Raw genomic sequence first — 25927 nt, 5'->3', positions numbered from 1 at the left:
GCATAACTTTTGGCAGTATTTGTATCCTATGTTTTGACATGTCAAAAAATCAAGTATGTTAAAACTGACATGAATGTTATGATCCAATTTTAAAGTAAAACTACAGCAAAATACTTCAACTGGATCACAAAGACACTATTTGGTCCATTAGCTGGTTGGGAGCTGAGTCGGGCCACCTGGTTCTCCTGTCATCGCTGCCGCTGCTGTGGTTCCAGCTCAGCCAGTGTGCGGGGGTCCCCCCCCCCCCCCACGCCGGGCACCTCGCTGTCCTCTCTGCTCTGCCCCATACCAGGCAACCTCAACTCCTTTCTCCCAGCCACATCTTGCCACCATTCAAAATCAAACTTGTTTTCTTCATGAATGTTCCCTAAAATAAGAAGGATGCTGACTTTCGTCACTTTCCTTTGTGCAATACAAAACGGGGGCAAGTTCGTGCCTTCTAGTGCCAAAGAGTGTGTCTCATTCCCATGTAAAGCCGAAGTGCCTCAGCACCTTGAAACACTACAAGGAAGGGATCTTAGTGATCAAGCTGAGGAAACTGAGGCCCAAAGAAAACATTAAGTGACTTGCCCAAGGTCACATGCCAAGTGGCTCAGCTGGAAATGGAATCCAAGCCTCTTGTCTTCAATAAGCCAATATATTTTCCCATTTCAAAAAATGAGTGAGTGATGTAATCTGAATTCCTCAGAGTGACTACACAAGCCTAAATTGAAGATGATTTCCAACGATATTAGACACAAGTGAGACTTTCCAACTGAAGGGCACCTTCTCACTTTACTTGGAGGATTTTATAAGAGGGATATATAGTACATTGACTTCAGTGAAAGCACAATAATCTTCTTAATCAGATTTATAGCAGCACAGCTCCCCACAGAGGAGAGAGCCACCAGGTCATGTCTTACGTCCATCAGCAGGGGCAGGCGAGTTACCCTCTGCATGGGGAGGATGAGGAAGGAGATCATGGGTAAGTTCCTACAGTCTTCATGGGACTCAATTCGTGACAATACTTCTTTAAAAGACGGGTTGGTGGCTCTGAGAAAGAAAAAGAAAGAAGCAACTTCAAAATATTTCCTCTTCAAATTAAAAAGTAAAAATATATTACAGGCATACCTCAAAGATATTGTGGGTCTGGTTTCAGACTACCACAACTCAAGAAAATACTGCAATATAGCAAGCCAAATGAATTTTTGGTTTCCCAGTGCCTGTAAAAGTTATGTTTGCACTACACTGTGGTCTGTTATGTGAGCGATGGCATTATGTCTTTAAAAAATGATGTACATACCTTAATTAAATCATACTTTATGGCTAAAAAATGCTAACTATCATCTGAGCTCTCAGTGAGTCATAATCACTGACCACAGATCACCATAACAAACATAATAATGAAAATGTTTGAAATATTGTGAGAATTACCAAAACATAACAGAGACAGCAAGTGAGCAAATGCTGTGGAAAAATGGCACCAACAGACTTGCTCGATGCAGGGCTACAACCAACCTTCGATTTGTAAAAAAATGCAGTATCTGCAAAGTGCAATTAAGTAAAGCACAATAAAACTTGATGCCTCTATAAAATGTGATAAACTCCTATATGATGATTTTTTAATACATAAAACAACAATTACATAAATAGGCACAGATGGCTTGTCTGCCTTTTATAGTGAAGACTGGATAGGAGTTTAAGGCAACAATATGAACAATATGTATGTGCTAGAAATTTATAAAAGTATAAAGCAAACAAATGAAGAGGCAATGGTATCACAATGATGAACCTATCTGTGAACATATGAATTATAACCAGCATACAGACTAGATCTCATTAACTGATAATCTACATACAGTCCATTAAAAAGATAACAAATGGTATGTTTTAAGTCACTTCTCTACCCCCAGATAATAATCTAAGAAACATCAGACTGGATTTATTTACTAGGAGGCTCCTAGCCTTTTTCAGAGCTTCTAAGACAGAAAATTTTCTGGCCATGTCATCCAGAATATTTCTCCCCTCCCAGTGACATAAGAGGAGTGATAATATTGCCACATTTTTCGGAACTTAGCAAGATACATGGACATATATGATCTCACGTGGAAACAGCCCTACACCATCTAATGAAGGCCAAGAGGGGATTCCATTAAGAATGGAGTCTCAGGAAGATCCTCCACTTGCCAAGTGGATGTTTGCGCTACACTGCAAGACCTATTACACTACAGACCTATTATTTTGTGAAGACAGAAGTCAAACCAAGGCCTTCTGACTTCCGGTGGGTGCCCTTACCCCAGGATCACTCACTCTCTCACCTCACTTTACCCCAGAGGTGCTCTGGGGAGTTCCCCTGTGACTTACAACATGGAAGGGAGGGGGGATGGCATTGGATACTGTAATCCCACATTGGGGGATGGGGGAGGCCAAGAAGCAGGGCAGTGGCAATTGTGACCCCCCATTTTTTAAATGTATTTTGGAAATTACATGTTTTGGTTCATAAACCCATAAATACCTAGAATAGCAAACTGAAAGAAATTACACAGAAATGTTTTATTTTCATTTCCTCAAATTGAGGAGTTTTAAGTTTCCTTTCCTGCTAGCTTTAAAAAAAGATTCTTGGAAATGCAAAAAATAAATAAACAAACAAAACTGTAATTCAGTTGCATATTTAAATCCCTCAGGTCACAGGACCCCTACCTCCAAAGATTCTGATTAAACTGCCCGGGACGGACACTAGGCATTCACTGCAAGTTTGCCTCTTTTCAAAGATTCTCAAGCATTCCCAACGTGCAGCCAGTCACTGCCCTACACGTAAATTCACAACATTTGCAACAAAACCCCTGAAAACACAACTACGACTTTCCATGTGACAGCTCAAATGGTGGTATCAGGAAGCTAATTTAGATACAGTCTTTATTTTTCTTTAAGACTTTAAGTGACTTCTATACCTAATGTGGGGTTCAAACTTAACAACCCCAAGATCAGGAGTCATGTGCTCTTCCCACTGAGCCAGCCAGGTGCCCCTAGAGCTTTTATTTTTTAAGAATTACATAATGTACAGCAGTGCCTATTCACATTTTTTAAATCCTACAAAACAAAATGAAAACAGAATTAAATTCAGCTCTAATTCAAAGCTCTGTTTTCAAACTTGCATTTTCTAACAGTTACATAGCAACCTCTATTATCAGCAGTAGGGGGATTAAGGAAAGCAAGGGGTAAGGTTATGCACCGAAGAACGTTTGTCGACGTCTGGCAACATTTTTGGTTGTCACAAATGGAGTGAGGGGCATCTAGTGCACAGAGGCCAGGGATGCTATAAAACATGCTACAGGGGCGCCTGGGTGGTTCAGTTGGTTAAACACCCAACTTCAGCTCAGGTCATGATCTCGTGATCCCTGAGTTCAAACCCCACATCAAGCTCTTTGATGTCAGCGCAGAGCCCGCTTCAGTTCCTCTGCTCCCCCCTTTCTCTGCCCCTCCCCTACTCGTGCTTTCTCTCAAAAATAAATATTTTAAAAACTTATTTAAAAGACGAAGAAAAAAAAAAAAAACATGCTACAGTGCACAGGATAGCACCCATGGCAAAGACTTATCCAGACCAAAATGTCCACAGTGCTGACAAACCCAGCTTTGTACTTAAAAATCTCATTTGGGGTTGCCAGCTGTTGGTTTTCCACATGCCCATGTAAGAGTTCATGAGGCTGTGGAGGGAGAAGGGGCACTATCAGTCCTTCCCACCAACTTGGACTTCAATGGACTGCTTCTCCCAGCAGCCATGAGGTAATAATCATCACCAGCCCAAATCCCTCCACAGGGGTTCACACATCCCACAGAAGCTGACCAGAGCTCCACGCTGCGGTCATAAATGCCACAACCCACAGAGGGGATAAGAGTGATAACAGCTGTCAGCCCCCAAACCGGGTTTATGGCGATGCACAACTGTGCTATAAAACAGCTACTAGAGATAAACAGGGTCCCCCAAAATAAAATGAAACATTATTGAACAATCACTGACTTTTAAGAGTAAAGGAATATCTATCACATCAAAACTCTCAGTAACCTAAATAGGACAAAGGGAAAAGGTGAGGAGGCAAATTTAAAGCCAATTCTTTTTTGTTGCACAATTAAAGCCTTTAAGAACATTTTTTTCCCCTTCTCGCCTCACTTCTAATTACCCAGAAGAAAATCAGCAACTCTTCTAAAAACAAAAACAAACAACAACAACAATAACAACAAAAACAACTTAATATTGAGTTGTCATTTGAACGGAGGAAGATTAGCGTAACAGAGAAACTCTGGATCGTAGGCAAAACAGGAGTTCAACTCAAGAACTCTACTGGCCTGAAGCAAACTACTTAATAGCCAGGTAATGGCTTAGAAAACCCGGAGACTTTGGCATGACAATCACTCCTGTGTTTTGCAGCAATTTAAAGAAACAACAAGGAAAACAGTAACAGAAACCCCTAATTTCATAATTGCTTTAGAGAGAAAGTGCTCCACAGACTAGAAGTTTCTACTCAAACACCCTCACCCTGAAAGCCATCCTGGGAAATTGCCCAGCAGGAGGCATTTCTAAATATAATGTAAGATATCAATTCATTTCTATCTATGTGACCTAATTAAAATGAGGTGAGGCTATTGAATGTAACATTCAACATCTCTTACAACAATTTCTGTAGTGTTCGTTGTTGGTAGACTTCATTTGTGCAGTATTTCACATATGGGTCAAATGTGGATGCTGTGTGCTTTTCCACAATGTCACTTATGTCATCTATGAAGATATTATTCTGATGTCTTGCTTCCAACTCCATAAAGAATCTGAAAAAAAAAAAACAAAGAAAAGCATTTACATTTTCTTCCATATAGTTAAAAAAAAAAAAAAAATCAGGGGCGCCCGGGTGGCTCAGTCAGTTAGGTGTCCGACTTCAGCTCAGGTCATGATCTCTTGGTTCATGAGTTTGAGCCCACATCAGGCTCTGTGCTGACAGCTCAGAGCCTGGAGCCTGCTTGAGATAGTTTGTGTGTGTGTGTGTGTGTGTGTGTGTGTGTGTGTGTGTGTGTGTGTGTCTCTCTCTCTCTCTCTCTCTCTCTCTCTCTCTCTCTCCCCTGCTCTCACTCTATCTCCTCTCTCAAAAATAAACATTAAAAAAATGTTAAATTTAAAAAATCAAAGATGATTCTCATGCAATCTTATTATACAGAGTTTAAAAATGTCAACAGTGCACAATACCATCTCAAAGAGATACAAGAAAAAACTATAAAAAATTGTCGAAGTTTAAATCTATCATATTAACATCTTACTACTTCAAGTGTTCAACTGGAAACACTGATAACACAGGTCCTTTTTGTGCTTTTAGGTATATCTTAGAACGTACAAATTTCACTACTTTTTTCTAAGTATTCCCTAGATATTGGAGGAGGAGGTTCATGTTTCCATATTTTATTGTACTGAAAAGTCTATGAGCAAAACATCTAAATAAGTACTTAAAAAACAAGTCTGAAATAAACCCAATTCTGTGTGCTTTCTCTGAAAATAATCATATTTTAACTCTAATGATATGCATGACATTTAAATGTACTCAGAAATTATTCAGATTGCATTTTAGGGTTGCCAGATTTGGGGTGGGTGTGTGTATCGACCCATTTATCTAGTGTCCAGTCCAGTGAAAATTACATTTCAGATAAAAGAGTAATTTTTTAGTACAGGTATGTATAAAATTAGTGCCTGGGACATCTTGAGCATCCTGTATTTTATCTGGCAACTCTAGAGGGCATCCACATTTTACAGCACATCAAAATCAGGTATTTGAAATAGGTTTCTACCCAGAGCATTGCTGCTCAAAATGTAGTCCACAGACCAGGCACCTATGGGCTTACTAGAAATGCAGAATCTCACCACCTACCTCCCCCAGTCTGAACCTGCCTTATATCAAGATCTTCAGACGATTCAAAACACACACTAAAAACAGAGATGAACCTCCATAGAGCACACTTACTGTCCAAGTTCGGAGGGATAAGAAAATCTATTAGAAATAACTATCACTGTGTGACCAAAGCATCTTCCAAAGAAAGTGTAATGAAGGTGAAATCAACAGTAATTTCTAACACTGACGTCTGGAGGTCAAGGATACAAGGGAATATGGTTTTCAATAAGCTCTTAGCACTCCTCACATCATTTCTCCTAACCAGTGGACTCCAAATACAAAATTCAAGGCTGACGGTGAATGAGACAACAGAAATGTATACAAGATGATTAATAGTAAATATAGGCTAACATTTTCTCACATTTTCATCTCAGTTATTTTTAAAGAAAATCCTGGCACTCAGCAATAAGGTAAGATTTTAAAAGGTCTTAATTTTATATACTTACATGTACATTAATCTCATTGTAGTATAAACTGTGTTTGTCGTCATTACATATTTGATTTTTTAATGTTTTCATAGGAGCTTAAAAGATGAAGAAATATACCTTAACTCATAGAAGAGTAAAACTATGTATACCCTGAGAAAGCACCTGTATTTTTATTGCCTTTGAGAAGGATTTAGGGAAAATAATTAGTAGGATTCCCATCCACAAGATTGTAATTGGCCCAGTCCCCCAAGCCCTTTGTTTAAAACAGCAAGAAAAAAAAACTTAAAGCACACTTGGCTGGGCTATTTGGCTTTCCTTCCAAAGGTGTCAGGGTTAGTATGCACAATTCTTACATAGTAGGTCAGAAAATACACCAGTATGTTCCAAAATAGCTGCATACTGCTTTGTCAGGACTGATTCTATTAACATTCAAGGAAAATATCAAACGCTCTCCTAAAAGTTTCAGCAATTGCAAAAACAACCAACTCCAAACTCACATGTTTATTAAAAGATGTTTAAAAGCCATGTTTCTCAAAAGCTATTTTCTATAGAGACTGGTCCCTGACTTCAAGAAATCTATGCTACATTGGGAAGGTAAGTCTGATAAACATAAATGATAAAGACAACATGCTTGCATAAAATCACTTGTTGAAACATACATGCCTAGCAGGGGTGGTGTCACTGTTTCTTTAATTACATGAACTATAAATTTTTTTATTGGGGCAAAATATATGTAACATAAAATTTACCATTTTAACCATTAAAAAAATTTTTTTTAATCTTTATTTATTTTTGAGAGAGAGACAGCATGTGAGCAGGGAAAGAACAGAGAGAGGGAGACACAGAATCCAAAATCAGAATCAGACACAGAATCAGACTCCAGGCTCTGAGCTGTCACTACACAGCCTGACGCAGGGCTCGAACTCACAAACTGTGAGATCGTGACCTGAGCCGAAGTTGGAGCTCAACCAACTGAGCTCCATTTCACCATTTAACGTACTCCATTTTAAACATTTTTAAATGTGCAATTCAATGGCATTAGTCACATTCATGATGTTGTACAACTATCGCCCCTATTTCCAAAATATTTTCATCACCTCCAACAGAAATGCTGTACCCATCACCTAATAATGCTCTAGTCCCCTTTTCCCCAGCCCCTGATCACTTCTAATCTACTTTCTAACTCTATGCATTTGCCTGTTCTACATATCTCATATAAGTGGAATCATGAAATGTTTGTACTTTTTATCGGGCTTAATACCCTTAGCGTATGTTTTCTGGTCAATCTCTGCTGACACATGTAACAGAACTTTATTCCTCTTTATGGATGAATAATATTCTATTGTGTATATATATATATTATGTTTATCCATTCACCTGTTGAACATTTGTACACGAGCATCTATGGGAGTCCTTGTTTTCAAGTCTTTGGGGCTATATATCTAGAAATGGAACTTCAACCTGACCGTCTCTGCCAATAATCACATATATCAAAAAATGATAGAATAATGCCAAGAACCACTACTGAAGAAGCTGAGTTATATGCCAAGGAGAGATTATTTCATTAAGTGAAAGCTGAATAGGAAATGATCCTTTTCTTTCTGACACTCACAGAGGAGTAGCCCATGGGCGGCACAGAGCCAATTAATTAGAACACATGACCTGTAACAGAGGTCAGGGCGACTGAGAACATGGTACACTCAGGTGAGGAAAGGTGCAAGGAGGGTCATCACTAATGAGGATGATATTACTGGAAGCAGAGGGGCAGGGGAGACAATGTAGATATTGGGGAACTGGCGTTCATTGAGGCTGAGGTGTTGACCACAGGAGGGCTAATGGCAGAGAATGAGGGCTGAAGAGCAGGTCAGAGCTAGACTACAAAGGTCTGATTATATGCTGAGGAGCTAGGGCTTTATCTGTGGACAGCGGGAACCACTGGAGGTGATGACGGCAGTAATAAATCATCGAATCAGAGAAAAATTGGGGCAGAGAAGGGACAGATTACAGGTGAAGAGAAAATGGACCAGAAGCAGACCAGTGAAATGGCCAACATGGCATAAAACCTGACAGTGGGAAATCAAAGAGAGAGGACACCGATTAGGGTAACAATGTGAGGGAGAAGTTCACAGAATGAAGATATTCATCAGATGGGAAGTCAGGAAGATGCTGGGGTTTCCCTATTCAAGGTCTCCCCCTGGGCATCATCAAGGTGGGCCATTAAATCATTCACAAAGACAGGGATTTAGGAGGAGTGAGGAGAGGCAAGAAGGAAGCAATTTCATTTTGCCTTGGACATGTGAAACGGACAGCTGAAAATACACATCTGTGAGAATTCAGAGCCACAGGAATTCTAGGTTGTGTGTAGTCAAGTAGTTCACTTTTAGCTGGTTTTCCTATAAATGCAAAATACTTGATAATTATTTTAACTCCAAGTGTCTTTCAGGAAAATGTTCAAAGACAGTTGAAAAAATAAGAAACTACTCATAAGGTCATTATCGTGCAAATCTAAGAAATAAAGGTCTTAGAGGCAAATATCCCTTACAGTTTGTCTTTAAGTAACTATTATAGTCTGAAGGAATGCAACTACATAACCAAAAACAACAGTAACTTGGCTTTTCCCAATGAAAAGGAAAATTCATTTATCACAGTAAAAGCCTTGCCAAAGTACGAGATTAAAAACAAAGCACTAATGAAATATCTGTTTATTCTACTCACTTTCACATAAACCAAGCCACCCATCTTTTATTTTGACAGTAGCATAATTAAGACATAATTTAAAGCTTCCTATGTTAAATTATCTATTGGTTATTTTGGCAAATTTGCATATTTTACTAAGTAAGCTGGGCTACAAAAAGACCAAGAAAGTTATTACTGAAGAATGAGGTATTATTTCAATAACAAAGGACGCTGGAGATCCAAATAAAACCTGAAGCCAAAGTAAAAGCATGCTGGTTCCCTCAATGAAATTTAAATGAGTTTGTGAAGTAATTTGGCTTATTTGAAGGACAACATTTTAAGGGAAATATATTTCAACCCTATGAATTGTTTTTTTCTGGACAATATTTCCTCTTTGTTGCATTACCAAGATGATCGTGTTTTATAAGCAAACATGTTACACAGTCTTCCTCTCTCTCTCTCTCTCTCTCTCTCTCTCTCTCTCTCTCTCTCCCCGCCCCACACCCCTCAATCAAAATTCTAATCTCATCACTAAAGTGTAGATTTTAAGAAACCTCTGATGGACCGACCAGAAAAGGCTTCTTGGAAACAGCGCCTCCCGACCAGAAACCCAAGGTAGCCCTGTTTGACCTCTCGAGCACCAGCACAACCACACCCACGCTTCAAATGATTGCAACCTGCCCAGGTGAGCTCCCTAGCTGTGCAGACAATGGTCAGACCACTGAGAACACCACGGTGGCCTCTCAGGAGCTGGAACTTCAAGATGACTTAATGACAAGTCTATGTTAGAAAAGCTTAATCATGACCTATATCCTTGACTCTAGTATTTTCCAGAACTGCTAGGACTGCATATTCTCTAGGATTTTTGTGGTTGCTTCATCAAGTGATGGTCTTAAAAGTGGCATCACATTGTGGGCTACAAGACAAATTCAACAATGAAGGAGGTGTTTCTCATATACCCAGCACATGCACTTGTTAGCTTCACTTTTTCCCTTCTGTAGTGGGCAGAAAAGACACAAATGTGAAGTATAAATGTCTATCATACTAACAGCCTTCTTAATAGTCAATTGGTGGGGCGCTGGGGTGACTCAGTCAGGTAAGTGTCTGATTCTTGATTTCAGCTAAGGTCATGATCTCACAGTTGATGGGATCAAGCCCCATGTCTGGCTCTGCACGGACAGCACAGAGCCTGCTTAGGATTCTCTCTCCCTCTCTCTGCCCCTCCCCTGCCTGTGCTCCCTCCCTCTTAAAAATAAACAATTTAAAAAATATTCTGTTGGTAATGTAATTAGCATGTCAGACGTGAGTGTTCCTGATAGCTCTTGAGGGCTGTACAGTAAATTCACCAATCTATACAGGAGATTACAATTTATTTAATCCAGACAACAAATCAGATTCAAGCAGTCACCACCAAATCTCCTCCCATGTGTCCAGCTCAAGGTGAAAGGCTTTGGTAGATGTCAAGGAGCAAACGATTGATATTCATGATCACCAAGCCCAGTGCTACATGTTTCCCATATACTGCCTCATTTAATTTAATCTTCAAGCCCACTTTATGAGATGCCTCCCATACCCATTTTAGAGATCAGAAAACCAAGGCTAAGAGAGCTTATGACAAAAACTAAAACAATGGAGCCTCCATCTGAACCAGAGCCACAGCCTTCCAGAGCCCAGTGCCCATGCTCAAAGCACACCTACTGCTTCTGCTCACAGATGCCCACTGAGCTGGTCTGCTACTACCAGCCATCCTTCAATCTAGACATCCAGTAAAAAGACTAACAGCTGGAGCTGAGAAAGAACTATATTATTTTCCAAGAAGACCAGCTGTCGAATCATCTCAGCACGTAAATCACACACATCAACACAGTGAAGACCTGCACCGTTGATTTATGCTGTGGCAAGATCTGCGGGGCAGCGGACGAACTGTCGACCACCCCAGGTACAGCCTCCAGGGGAAGACAATTAGGAAGGCCACAGCTAGTGATGGATTCTGGTCCCCGCCGACACAGCATAAGCAAATGCTGGTTTCACAGAAGCCCTGTGAATCTCCGAGTCATTCCTTTTTGCCCTCCTTGTACCCTGCTGCCCTCCACATTGCCTAACAAAGTCCCAATCAGCTTTCAAGTCTCAGATTAAATTTCATCTCCTTTCAAGAAGCTTTTCCTGACCCTCTGGGCTGCGTTGCTTTATGTTCTTTATAAACCCCTCCGTTGGTATCCCTACTATGATCCCAATTAATTATATTACGATTGTGTTTACATTTGCCTCTCTTAGCAAGATCTAGAGGACAGAGGCCAGGTCTCTTGTGTTCAAGTACCTGACTCTAACTGTAGTATGACCAAAAACCGGACCATAGTACGTGAAACACAGTCAAATATTTGACATGAATAAATAAAAAATTTAAATTTTAGTTTATTTAAATTACAAAAAATTATTTAAATTATAGTTAATACACAGTGCAATATTGGTTTGAATAAATCAAATTTGTGTTTTCAATAGGAAATTAAAGATGAAACAGGTTCAAGCAATTTTGTTTTACCAAAAACCTAACACCCACAAATTGGTCAGTCTCTACACATGCTTTACTCACTGATGTATCAAATGAACATGTATTTTTGGACCACAAACTGGGTTCCCAAAACTACAGCAGGGCACAGTGAGGGCCACCAACCAATGAGGATACAAACGCCCTGCACAAGCTTTTAGGGTCCCGTCAAGTAGGATCACCCAGTTGAGATGGAGGCCAGTCCTAGTTTCTTCGCTGCCAGCTGCATTCTCCGAAAAACCTGCCTGGACCAGCCCCTCCCCCACCCAGTTCAGGGAGGATTCTCGCTTGGCTAAGAGGCTCAGCACTCAGCGCTTTAGCTGGAGAAGCGCAGAAAGCAGGGCTCTGGTTATAATCAGCGCTGTCCCGTGCCCTTCCTGGAATGGCATCCTTTCAAGGTACTTTTCCTTCATTAATAACCATCTGCCTAACGCAGACTCAAATCATTCTTGGACTTCTTCCTCACTTGAATGAGCCCTCAATCTAAACAGCTGCAGTCTCCCACCAGAGAGGGTCATATTCACTTATGCTGGAGACATGTAACATACCAGGCAGGTTTCGCATGTCTAAGTCGCTGTTATATAATAAAATATCTTCGCCAAAGAAATATTCCAGATAAGTGGCAGCAAACTATTTGCTGCTGGAAATACTTTCCTAACAGAGCACCAACAGAACATCCTGTACTGTACCAACAATGAATTTATATTCTGCTGCAGACAAGTGAGCTTTGGGGCTTGTTCGTTTGGGGCTTTTTGGTGGTAGTCATTTTGACGCTAAAGATCAGCGTCAATTTCCTTTAATACTACACTGGATTGGGGATGGCAGTGCATGACAAGAGTACCACCACTAACCCATGGCAGACGTCACAAACCAATTGTGGCACTCTGCCCAGACCCAGAATCTGCACTCCAAGCAGCCATTATCGATCAATCCAAATTGATGAATAAGGTGAAGCCCATCTATGAATCCTTCACCAGTCTAGCAACGATGGAAAAGTATGCTACTTTGACAAAAATATAGGGCTGCTGCTTCTCAATCAGACTACCCTACATTCTGATGTGGTAAAGGTCTCACGAGGTTTCCTCCTTAGCAGACTATGATACATATATCTTGTCATGTTCTATTTTAGCTTTTTCTTCTGAAATGTTATCTCTGGACTGATAAGGGATAAGGGTTGAAATTAAGACTGATTGGGAAAGTGAGATTTAAATAAATAAATGAATAAATAGGTTTTATATATATGTATGTATATGTGTGTGTGTGTGTGTGTGTGTATCTTATATATATCTCCTAACAAAACTGTTCTGGTAAACCTAAACCTAACTCTCATTCTGATAGCTGCTGCTTGGTCCTTAAAATCTCTAGGATGGTTTTTGTTAAGAGATTCTTATCACCCTGTGAAAACCTTTAAGATCAGCCTAGGCAGAGAACAGAAGAGACTGGGGTGAAAAAGAGAAACTAAGGGTTTTCCTACCCTCAATACCACACAACACAGAGTTTTCTTGGGTTTAAATCCAGTACCCCCAGGCACCTTCAGTTCAAGGCGCCTAGCAATCCCAAAACAACGAAGGTGGAGCTAGGGCCAGGGAAGAGAGACGCAAAGACAGACTGCAGAGCTAAGGGCCCCCCACCCAAGACCACTCCACCTCAGTTAAGGCTCCCCTTTAATTATTTTTTCCTCTCACTGATGACGTACATGCTCGAAGGAATGTAAAATGGACCATACGAAGATATGAAAATAGTGCTTTAAAAGTTCTTGCAATTTTAATGCCATTAGGCTGTTTTCACTTAAAAATGAGAATTTAAAGTCTTTATCATCTGAATGTTTCACAAAAACATATTGGAGAGAAAAGGGCTTGTTCCCATGGTAACTTACTGCATACTTGATTCTTTTGTTTCAGGGCTACTCACATGCATTCATCCATATTGTAATTTCTCCTGGAATGAGGATAACATGCTAATGAATGACAGAAACCATTCTTATCAAAATGCCCTTAGAAGATATCAAAGCTGCTGTATGAACTGGCCTGTGATGCCCTGGGTTATTATACTTTTTAATTTTTTTTTTATTTGAGCACAACTATTAATTTCCACACAACAGAAAATCATTCCCAAATTTTATATATGACCACACAGACTGACACCAAGTATGCTTGGTTCACCATTGGCTTTCCAGGAGCTGGCAAGGAATGAGCACTCGATAAATGTGCTGAATGAATCAAAACCAGATACCCGCTAGTCCTCCTTGCCCCATTGTTAAAGTACCATCTTCCAAGGAGAGCAACAGGGAGTGATAATGTAAAGCAAGTATGCACCAAGCACGATTTAATACGTACATTAAATTAGCAGGGTCCTCTCGGCATGGGTGGGCTGTGGTGGGATGGCTCTGAATGGCTCTGCTGGTCAGCAAATATCAGGGTAAACACATGGCTGGTTAGGCTTTTTGCACAGCATCTAGGATACCGGGCTTGTAACCTCAGGAATAATTTTGCTAATCCATCGCCTGGCAAAAATCCTTTGAAAACTCAAAACCTAGGAAAGATTTATGACTTCTGAGGAACTGTTTCCTTTTATTAGATGACAGTTACATAACCAATTCTGTGACCCTTTTACCTTGGCTGCCTGGAAGGATAAAGCTGTGTTTAACCCTCACTCCTAGTAACACTAGGCAGGAGATGTAGCCGAGCACCTTAGCTATCATCATTGCTGCCTTGTTTTCTATTTCTCGCTTAAACAGCCACATTCATCTCCCACTCAAACATGTCATTTACTGTAAGTTGCCTTGAGCCTTCTGTGGATGCAATTGGGAATATAAATTATCAATTATAAACAAACCAGGAAAACGTGGATTCTTGGTGGCTGCTGGGAAACAGCCACCAAGAATGAATTTATAGAATACTGGAACAAAGTCAAGTAAAACAAAACAGTCTTCATGCTGAAGCCCCCTTTCCTATTGTGGGTTGGTAATTCTGGAATAAAACCAGCACATGAAAGGACACATTTCTCTTCAGGCACTATTTCCAGATCCTTTTGCATGGTGCCCACAGTATTTCAAGTCAGAATTCAATCCACAAAGAAGAGTAACATTTGAAGTAAGCCCCAAATCTTTGCATATTTGTTTTTTATTAATCGTGTCCCCAAAAGTTGTCTTCCTAAAGAAAGAAATACGTCCTATAGCTCCCATCAATTTCATCAAGAAGAAAAAGGGACCAGGACACAATTTAGAAAAACTATAAAAAGGTCAGTTTCCAGGGCGCCTGTTGAGCATCTGACTTTGGTGAGGTGAGTTTGGCTCGTGAGTTCCAGCCCCGCATCGGGCTCTGTGCTGACAGCTCAGAGCCTGGAGCCTGCTTCAGATTCTGTGTCTCCCTCTCTCTCTGCCCCTAACCCACTCGCATTCTGTCTCTGTCTCTCTCAAAAATAAATAAACATTAAAAAAAAAATTTTTTTTAAAAAAAGGTCTGTTTCCTAAGGCATAACACCCTAAGAAAAATGATGCTTGCCTACGCAAGAGAAATAGAATTTCAAGTCCTCTCTGACATTTTTCAAACCTGTTGCAGTTTACACAGCAGCTGGCTCCTGTCCTCCCTCTTTGGACAGCCCTCTCCGAATTTCAGCAAGGATTTTTTAAATGCTTTCTTTTTAGACGGTTATTAGCACTGGTTAGCAAAGTATCCAAAGAAAAGGATCTATGGGATAAACAAATTCTCGTTCTGGCTCTTAAGTGGATTTGAGATAATGATAAATTTCTGTTTCTTCATTTAGTAAAACAAAATGAACAAATGAATGGAGAAGACTAGGTCAACCATCAGTCCCACCACACACCATAATCAGCCCACGAAAGACCACCAGCAAGCATCACAGCAAAGAGGTAAACATGCCAGAAAGAAGGGAAAAGAGCCCACAGTCCAATGGTAGGGGAGCATGAAGGAACAAAACGAGGCAACATGAGATGATTAAGCCTCCAAATCACCTCCTCAATACTAAAGACCAGGGTTTCTGCTTTCTCTTTCCCAATATTAGGGATAGGTGGTGATCTCTTATCTCACAAGTAAATGCTATTAGACAATAATACCTACAGGTGAATAGACGTTCAGATAAGGTCAATTTCACACATTACCTACTGGAGCAAGGCTAATTGTATACCATTACATCGCACCTCTGGAAAATGAGTGCAGGCTCAGGAGCCAGATGGCCTAGGTTCAAGTCCCGGCCCCCTCTTTTACTAGCTGTGTAACCTTAGGCAACTCGCTTAAAATCAGCACGTCCTATTTCCTCATTTGTAAAATGGGAATAATAATGGTATGACCTCATGTGGTTCTCATGATGACTGAATGAATTAAACCATGGTAAGTGGTTACAATATGGTCTGGCACACGGTACACACTCATTACCATTAATTATTATTATCATTTAAAGTGCAATAAATGCCTTTCCCTCCTATATGAATTCTATGAATTCACACATCTTTTAAATAATGCCAGTAAGCTGTCTTGCTTTTCCAGTACAGTCTGTTCAAAGACAGCAAACCCAGCTCCTATATTTCCATCAATTAAGTCCCAGTGGGCAGATAGAATAATCCTGCCATATACCAAATAAGCTCAAAATCACAGATATGCGTGTTCAACAACTTTTAATTTTTTTTTTATTTTTAAAAAATTTTTTAATGTTTAATTTATTTGAGAGAGAGAGAGAGAGAGAAAAAAAATGTAAGCACAGGAGGGTCAGAGAGAGGAGACACAGAATCTGAAGCAGGATCCAGGCTGTGAGCTGTCAGCATAGAGCCCAACATGGGGCTCAAACTCACTAATTGTGAGATCATGACCTGACCCAAAGTCAGACGCTTAACCAACTGAGCCACCCAGGCACCCCTAAAAATTTTTAATGGATACTTATCAATGACAAAACTAGGGGTGCCTGAGTGGTTCACTCGGTTAAGCATCCGACCCTTGATTTCGACTCAGGTCATCATCTTATGGTCATGGGATCGAGCCCTGTATCAGGCTCCATGCTGAGCATGCATGGAGCCTGCTTAGGATTCTTACTCTCCCTAGCCCTTTGCCCCTCCCCCACTCACACACAAGCTCTCTTGCACACGTGTGCTCACTCTCTCTAAAAAAAGAAAATAAAAAAAAAAAAAGAAAATTAGAGGGGGATCTCATTGGTCCTTTTTAGGACCTATGTTTTGGTACTAATTCAGTGAGTTACAAACGGGAAAGCAACAAAGTAGGGCAAACTAACAACTTTCTGCTGAGAAGTAGTAGAACATTTTTTTTATACTGTGAGGAAGAAGTCATGTCATATCACAATTATGAGGCATTAAGCTAGGCAAGGCACAGACACACTTGGCAAAAACACAAAAGGCACTGTGTTTATCTGTAGAGCACCCTGTGGCAGGCTGAATCATGGCCCCCAAGGATGTCCATGTCCTGTGACTATGTTCTCTTACATGGTAAAAATGACTTTGCAGATATGATTAAGGATCCTGAGGGGGAAGTCCTCCTGGATTATCCAGGTAGGCCCAATGTAATGAGAAGGGTCCCTCTAAGCAGAGGACAGGAAGATCAGGATCAGAGAGAAGATGTAAGGATGGAAGCAGAAATCAAAGAGAAAAACAATGAACACAATGCACTTAGCTTTAGAGATGGAAGAAAGGGGCATACGCCAAGGTATGCAGGTGGCCTCCAGGAGCTGGGAAAGGCTCAGAAACAGATTATCCTCTGAATGGATAAAGAAGATGTGGTATGTATATACAATGGAGTATTATTCGACAACCAAAAAGAATGAAACCTTGCCACTTGCAACTACGTGGATGAAACTCAAGGGTATTATGCAAACAAAATTAGTCAGAGAAAGACAAATATCATATGACTTCACTCATATGAGGAATTTAAGATACAAAACAGACGAACATAAGGGAAGGGAAGCAAACATAATATACAAACAGGGAGAGGGACAAAAACATAAGACACTCTTCAATATGGATAACAAACAGAGGGTTACTGGAGGAGTTGTTGGTGGGGGGCGGGGATGGGCCAAATGGGTAAGGGGCATTAAGGAATCTACTCTTGAAATCATTGTTGCACTATATGCTAACTAACTTGGATGTATATTAAAAATAAATTAAAACTAAAAAAAAAAAAAGAACAGATTATCCTCTAGAGCCTCCAGAAGGAACTATCCCTGGTGATACCTTGACTTGAGAAAAAACTTGTGTTGTTTTAAACCACGAAGTTTGCAGTAATATGCTACAGCAGCAATAGGAAATTAATATATCCCCTTAATCCTTTTGGAATCTGTCATCTAACCTCTGTTCCTTCTCCAATATCTAATATCCACTATCTGTAAGGAGGCCCCTGGATTATTCATGAGCCTGACTTTAGAGGTTCGTCAATTCCAGAAAGCAGAAGGCTCAAGACCCAGCTCCCTCTCCTATTCGTTCATCCCACGATTACTTAACTGAACACCTACTATGTGACAGGCTCTATTTTAGGCACAGAGAACACACAGCCCAGGGCAATTCCAACAAAAATCTACACCTCTATAGCACTTACAGTCTAGTTCCTAGGGGGTAAGCCATCCCTGCTCTGCTCCTTCAGGGCCCTCCTGGAGGACTATACAAACAACTGTTAGCACCACTGATGAAAAACAAAACACTGTCTTTTTAAGGTCCTCCAAAAGACACTTCAAAAGGTAAGAGATTTTCATATTAGGTAACCACCAGAAAGGAGGAGGGAGATGGGGAAGTGAGGGAATGGTAGGAGCAGAGATGGGAACTCACAGCTTGTGCCCGGGGAAGGTGGTGGTGGACCTCAGGGTTTGTTAATGGTAGACTTTCAAAGGAGTCAACGACACAAAGGAGTTTAGGAACCACTGGCTTTATATAATGAAAACAGCTAACATAGAAAGATACACAGAAATTGGGAAATCACTAGAAGATGAAATTTTAGATGTAGCTTGAGCTGAGGCTGTGAATAATTTGGGAGTCCTTGGTGAGCAGTTTCAATGCCTTAAGTAACAGAGGACTATGGATATTGCTTATATTTTAGGCAAGTAACCAGGAGGTAGCAGGGTAAAGAACAGGATGTAGAGCTGAAGACTCAACTGTGGTGTGAGGAAGCAAGGAGGCCATCCACAGTCTACACACATAATCCACTTAGGAGAAGAGAAGCCTGGCCATTCCTCAAAATGTCCGAGAGTTCCCATATCACCCAGCAATCCCCCTCCTAGGTATATACTCAAGAGAAAGGAAAACATATGTTCACACAAAAACCTGCACCCAAATGTTCATGGCAGCATAATTGATAATGGCAAATAGGAGAAACAGCCCAATGTCAACCAACTAACAAATGGCTCAATAACACCCAGTATATCCATATGATGGGATATTACTCTGCAACAGGAAAGTACTGACACATGCTACAACATGGATGAACCTTAAACACGTTACGCCAGGTGAAAGAAGCCAGTCACAAAAGATCATATATTACGTGATTCCATTAATATGAAGTGTCCGGAATAGTCAAATTCGCAGAAACAGAAAGTGGATTCATGGTTGTTCTGGAGACGGGGAGGTGTGGGGGGAAATGGGGAGTGAGCGCTAATGGATACAGCCTTTCTTTTTGAGAAAAGCTCAGAGAGCTTTGCTCAGCCTGTGAATACACTAAAACCACCAAATGATACAACTTAAACAGATTATTTGTATGGTGTATGAATTATTCTTTCAATAAAAAGGACAGCAGCTGGGAAATGGACAGAAGGGGTCAAAGCTGCTATCTGTTAATTGTGTTCATGCACGGAGCACGCTCTTTTCCTACTTTCCCAGACAGTGATTCTGTATGTGTTTCGCCTCTTGTCAAGTGACTCTTACTAAAAGTTCCAGGACTTAAACAATGTAAGCAAGCTGTCCTGGCTGAGGCAGGGCCAGAAGGCCCAGAGTCCAGTTGTTTGGCTTCCATGACACCCAAACTGGCCAACCCCAAAGTGTCTTCCGGAAATTCCAGGCCCCACAACAACACAATCTGAAACCACTCCACAGACCCAAAGGGCTGAGAGATGTGGGAGTATTAAACATCTTTGTAGGCTCAGTGAGAGGGAATCTAGCCCAAACCTTCCTAGCCACACCGGGGAACTGGAGACAGTATGGGCACACCAAAACGGCCCTGCCCCCCTGCATTGGCCTCTGACCCAAGTAACAACTGTTAACCTTTTGCTCCCTTACCATACAAGATTCCCTAGTGAGAGGGAATAATGGTTTCATTTATAGAAAGCTAAGAAAGGTTTGCTTTTACAACCTCCCGTAAGACCTGCAGAGAGGTCCAATGATGGCAGTTTAGTCTAGAAGAGTCAAAATGTTCCAAAAATTTTACCTAGCATTTGACCACAACCAAGATGCTTATTACTCTCTTTAATAATGATAAATTTCGGATTACAAAACACATTATCTATTCCTTGAGGGAAATTTCTACAGTAGATGTACCTCTCAAATCCCCATGTGATGCTGCAATTTATAAACCATGCGCAGTCACATTTCATCAGTTTGTGTTCTTTTTTATACATGCACCCCCTCCTTCTCTTATTTCCCTACCAAAACTTTGGCCCCAAAACACACGTCTTCTGCAATGGTATTTTCCCTCTTCATGATGCACCGCCCCCCACCATCCCCTCCTTTTTTTACCCTGCTTCAATCCACTTTTAAGAACCTACCCAAATCCCTTCTAAAAAATCTGGCCCTTTCATCCCCTTCTAAACCATCAATGGGAGCCAGCTGTCCAAACCAAATCTCTAACTGTTGGCTTCTCACCACAAAACTCCTTCTAAGAAAAGCCCATGGATGCACACCTCTTCTTGGTTCCTTCCCATCCACCTGCCTGAGCCACTTTACAAAGCCAGCCTATATGCCCGTACCCACCTACCTACCGTGGAAGGACAAAGCCATGGCAGAATCTTCTTTTGTTGCTTGCTAACAATGCTCATGCAAGATCACCACAACTCTGTCATTCATCAGAATACGCAGTGGCTAGACTGTAGAGAGGTAACCACGCAAGTCTGCAGGGAGTCTGTCATGTCCCGGTCTTCTTTTTTTTTTTATCGGCATCTTAATAGCTATAGTGGAAACTCCTGCATAAAGCTTAATCTGGACTTTGGCCAATATACACAGGCATTTGCATTTGATCAATTTAGCATCAAAGAGTAGCTCCCAACCACACTCTCCATCCTCACTTTCTGCAAAAGCAGAGCCAGCTCTCAGCTAGTCGTAGGCATTTGAGGACTAAAGAGACCTCCTACTGTAGTTTACTCAAGGGAGAGCTGCACTGTGATCCCTTTGTAGGGTGATGGTCTCCACTTCGAAGGAATGCAAGAGGCTACTACCCCCGTGGGAGGGAAGGATGTGCTACTGAACAGCAGGACTACAGGATCCAGGTCCTGCTGCGGCACACGACTGATCAATCACTCAAGTTGTCAGCAGCTTCTCTAGTTTTCGTAGTCCATCTGAAACTGAAGAGGGCTTGGCACTAGTGGTAGCAAGGCCAATGTGAGTTTCAACTACAGAATTATCATCTGCTAGACCTTGTATAGGGCTTTACAGCTTCCAAGTGCTTTTATACCTTCCATTCAACAGTAGTCCTTATTCTAAGGGCTTTCCTTAGAACTCATTAGAGCTATAAAAAATAAATACCCACCAGCCTCTTTCTAAAACAAAACTTAACCAAACATACAGTAGAAAAAAAAAAATTTGGCAAACTAGAAAACCATAATTAATCTATAGAGAATTGTTCCATGAGAAGTGGTCCCTGAAACAAAAAATCTTTTGGAGGTTTTATGATTATTATGAATCAGCAATAAACTAAATATACGATGCTGAATTGACTATGTTATCTCTAGGAATTTTCCAGGAACTCAAGACTTTTGTAAAATGTCATTTCATTAAGGCTTGCTTTACTTTTACAAATTTTTAGGTCTCTGTATATTATTAATTCCTTATACGTTTTTGTTCTTGTTGTTTAAGGTTAGCTTGAAGAGAGTCGCCTGGGTGGCTCAGTTGGTTAAGTGTCCGACTCTTAATTTTGGCTCAGGTCATGATCTCACGGTTTGTGAGTTTGAAGCCTTCGCTGGGCTCTGCACTGACAGTGTGAGACCTGCTTGGGATGCTATCTCCCTCTCTGTGCCCTTCCCCTGCTTGCTCTGTATCTGTCTCTCAAAAATAAATACTTAAAAAAAAAAAAAAAAAGGTTAGCTTGAAGATAAATAAGAGGGGAAAAAAAAGATGGAAGTATTTTATTGCCTTGGAAAGTTAATAGACACATGAATCAATGCCTGCCCTTCTCTGACAGTCAAAATGGCCTTACAATCCGCAGCTTTCCCACTGCAAGTTCTCAGTGACAACCAACCTTGGCTCCAATGGTTTGATTTAAGTGTGGCTGCAGGTGCAGAGACAGAGGCCAAAAAATCTAACCACCACCTTTCATAGAGACACCTTTTAAACAGGATGAAAGCGATGCCATCACTGTTTCTTAGACGTTCAAAACCCGAACTTTACCCTTGACCTTATGATACAGGGTAGTAAAATTCAGGTTTTAAAAAAGTAGACACTGAAAGCATTCTAGGCAGGAGCCCCTACACCGGAATATCGTGATTTGCATGCAGAGGGCATTTTCACTACATCTAGGACCTCCAGAGATTCAACATAACATAATCGTCTCCCTCATCTATTTTCTCTGTGTTTATACAAGATATATTTCTCTTATCAACGTATTTTCTAATTTTAACTATTTCTCAGTTTTCTGTAGTTGCCTTACCTTCTTACCAGACTAACACTTAGGAATCAACTCGTTTAACTTTTTAAATCAGACAAACAAAATTCAATTGTGTATTGAAAATATACAAGAAAGGCGAAAGGCACTATTTTTACTTCTATGTTAATACCATATAAAAGGCAAATCTATCTGATGCTTTAGCTGCTCTATTATCAAAAAACTGACAGGGTAGAATAATTTAACCAAGTGCCCATTTAATTTTAACAGACTGAAAAAATAAAGATAAGCATGTGTTATTGAAAATTATACAAGTGTATTTTCTTAATGCCTCAAATTACATACTATTAACCATTAGTCAGAAATGTACTTGAAATTCTTTATGCTTAATCTCCCTAAGTCCTGGTGACAGCAGGCACCCTAATACATTAAAACCTATTTTCCCTTCCTCTGTTCTCCAACACCACTGAATTTATAGAGGTCTCTGAGGAACTCCAAGACTGTGACTTGTGTGACACGAGCACAAGGCCAATTGATCTTATCAGGCTAATTTAAACCAAATGATCAACAAAATGTGCATTAGAGCTCTCAAATGGGTGGCTGATGGGTTGAAACTGCCCTACACATGTGTATTTAAAAAATCTCAATTAACTCCCAACGTTTAAAAATCAAGAGACTGCACCCACCCATTCTAATTTCCCACTTTTCTTGAAATATCAGATCACAACACAGAGTTCAAACTCCCCCAACAGTCACAGTGGCTGGAACTGCACTCACACCTCTTTACAGTGACCACCCCCGCCCCCCAGCACCAGAACCATCCTGTACCCATCCTGCTTCACTCAGCTATGTGATCTGACTGCCAAGGCAGGCATTTGAATTTGTCCCCCTTTAGAGAGGGCTCTGAGATCGGGTTTGGGTCTGAATTCTGGCTTATCACTTAGATTCTGAGTATTTACCACTCTAGCAATTTATTTAGCCTCTCCGTCATCTGCTAAAAAGGATATAATACTATCTCCCGCAGAGATTGTGGCAAGGGTTAAATAAAGCACAAAATACAGAAAGGATTTGACACAGCACCTGGCACACGGGGCTGCTTAAATGGTGGCAGGTGTTATCACCAAATGACAAAGCACCAAAGGATACTTGACAAGATGTAATTTCCATCCAAGTCAAATCACTATTTCTACCTCCTCAAATTTATGTATAATTAGAAGCTAAATGAGTTTTAGGATTCATTAAACTTCTGCTTCCATTTGTCAGGAACCTGTAAGGCCAAACTCCACATATGTAGAGAAAATAAAAACCTCTGCAACTTTTCATTCAATTCCTAAGAAAAGCAACATACTGTTCATCAGGAATAGTTTCATACACACATCAATGGTTCCTCATTAACAGAAAAAAAAAGTTTTTATCAACCTATAAAATATTATTTCAACTCTGAGGAAGAATTAATTGCTGAAGTTAACATCAAATTTAACAAGTATATGGTTATAAAATGTTTGTCCTTCATTATCAAGGCTTTGGAGTTTGCAAATTGCTATAGCTGATATCTCCGTGAGAACTATAATTAATCAAAAACATTTACACTTTGATTACAGAAGGAATAAAGGAAGACAAATTATACTCAACCATCTCCTCATAATCTTAATGCAATCTTGGAGAGCAAAAATCAGTGCGAAAGTCTTGTCAACTTATATTCATAACCTGAGCCTGAAGAAAGTAGATGAGAAGCTAAGTCCAATTATTTATAACATGCTGGCAAAAGTCCAAGGCAGGACCATAGTTAAATGTTAGAGGGACTGGGGAAGGAGGGAAAAAGAATCCATGGAAACTTTACTAATAAATTCTCTTGCAATGGCATATTTAGGTATTAACAGCACCTGGCTGAACACATGACATTCTGATGATAAGTAAACTGTGCTGTAAAGCCTTAACAATTTTTCAAATGTTGATTTTGGCTACTGCCTATCTGAAAATTGGTCCAAACATGGGCTGAATTAAGATCCTTATGAGCACTCTGCTTTAAAGTCAATAGTAGTAAAGCACAGCCTAACCCTTACACCCTATGCCAACACGTGAAAACCAGGTACCTTATTGGTGCAATAGATGTTGTTATAAAGCTAGTATTTTTGTAAATCAAATCACAAACAAATGGCCAAACAAACAAAAAACCCTGCATGGTTCATTTGGTAAAAAGGCAATTTGGGGATGGAAATGCTGCCACTGAGAAGTTTTCCGTTCTATTAAGTCTAATCTTAGACCAACCATTCTTTAAACACCTATCTCCACCTTCAGCAAACAAATGAAACCAGGAAGAAACACCTACATCCGACTGTCCCAGTAAAACTTCAACAAAAGCATCTTGCCTTTTTGAGTGAAGCACTCAATCCTTCCTTTCTCCGATTAGCAGGAATACCAATTACCCCAATAACCCTTTGAAGGCCCAAGACTAATGGGTTCTGAAGGTGCATCCTTTATACACTGATCACACGGTGAAGTGAACCTCCAGCAACCGCTTCTGGTGCAGAACTCTGCAACCTACAGACACAGTACAAAATATGGATCCTCCAAAAAAAACCTTCCATCTTGTGGAATCCTTTTAAGTTTTTTTTTTTTTTTTAATGTTTATTTTTGAGAGAGAAAGAGAGAGCATGGGGGAGGGGCAGAGAGAGAGGGAGGATCTGAAGGAGGCTCTGTGCTGACAGCTGATGCAGGGCTTGAACTTACAAACCATGAGATCACGTCCTGAGCCAAAGTTAGACGCGTAACTGACTGAGACACCCAGGAGCCCCTAAAGTAATTCTTAAGGTATACTGATTTGTTTCCCCTATAAACACAGAAAGAAAACAAAAAGCAAGCTAGATACCACTTGGCTTCTAGCCACACCATTCCCCTAGGTCTCCTTCAACCCCGTCCCCACCACCATCAGCTGCTCCTTCTCAGCCTCCTTTGCTGGCCCTTCTCCCATAATCCCAGTCTCTTAGTGTTGGAAAGTCCCAGGGCTTCGTGCTTGGCATTCACTCCTGCATCTCCATCCTTTCTGTAGAAACCTCACCCAACATCCTTGCCTGAAATCCCATCTAAATACCAACCCCTCCCAAACATGTTTCAAGCCATCAAACTTCCAAATCTAGACTTAGATACCCAACTGCCTGCTCAACACTGGCTCCCTAGGGCATGTGAGAAAAATAACCACTTAAAAACTCAACACTACAATTAATGGCAAAACTATGGAGAGAGTAAAAAGATCAGTGGTTGCCATGGGCTTGGGCAGAGGGAGGGGATGAATAGACAGAACACAGAGGATTTCTGGGGCAGTGAAACTAACCTGTATGATACTATCATGGTGGATACGTGTCATTATACATTTGTCAAAACCCACAGATTGTACAACATCAAGAAGGAACTCTACTGTAACCTAGGATTTTTGGTGAAATGATGTGTCAGCATGGGTTTGATGATCACAAGTGTATCACTCTGGTGAAAGGTGTTGATAGCAAAGGAGGCTGTGCTTGTGGGAGATCAGGGAATATGTAGGCAATCTGTATTTTCCACTCAATTTTGCTGTAACCTAAAACTGTTCTAAAAAATAAAGTATATTGAAACATCAGTGAA

General features: G+C 40.5%; 1 protein-coding gene across 1 annotated transcript in view; it reads right to left on the bottom strand.

Moving 5' to 3' along the window:
* ARHGEF26 (Rho guanine nucleotide exchange factor 26) overlaps positions 1-25927 on the bottom strand; it is a 127993-nt gene that overhangs the window by 54044 nt on the left and 48022 nt on the right. The window contains exons 7-8 of the mRNA XM_047875955.1: positions 4648-4800; positions 903-1032 (exon numbers count right to left, since the gene is read on the bottom strand). Of these exons, the coding sequence (XP_047731911.1) occupies positions 903-1032; positions 4648-4800 (283 nt within the window). The remainder of the gene's footprint in view (positions 1-902; positions 1033-4647; positions 4801-25927) is intronic.

The sequence above is a fragment of the Prionailurus viverrinus genome, chromosome C2 (assembly GCF_022837055.1).
Source record: "Prionailurus viverrinus isolate Anna chromosome C2, UM_Priviv_1.0, whole genome shotgun sequence".
Classification (NCBI taxonomy): Eukaryota; Metazoa; Chordata; class Mammalia; order Carnivora; family Felidae; genus Prionailurus; species Prionailurus viverrinus.
Note: the sequence above shows the minus strand (reverse complement) of the source record. Positions and strands in the feature narration are given on the sequence as shown.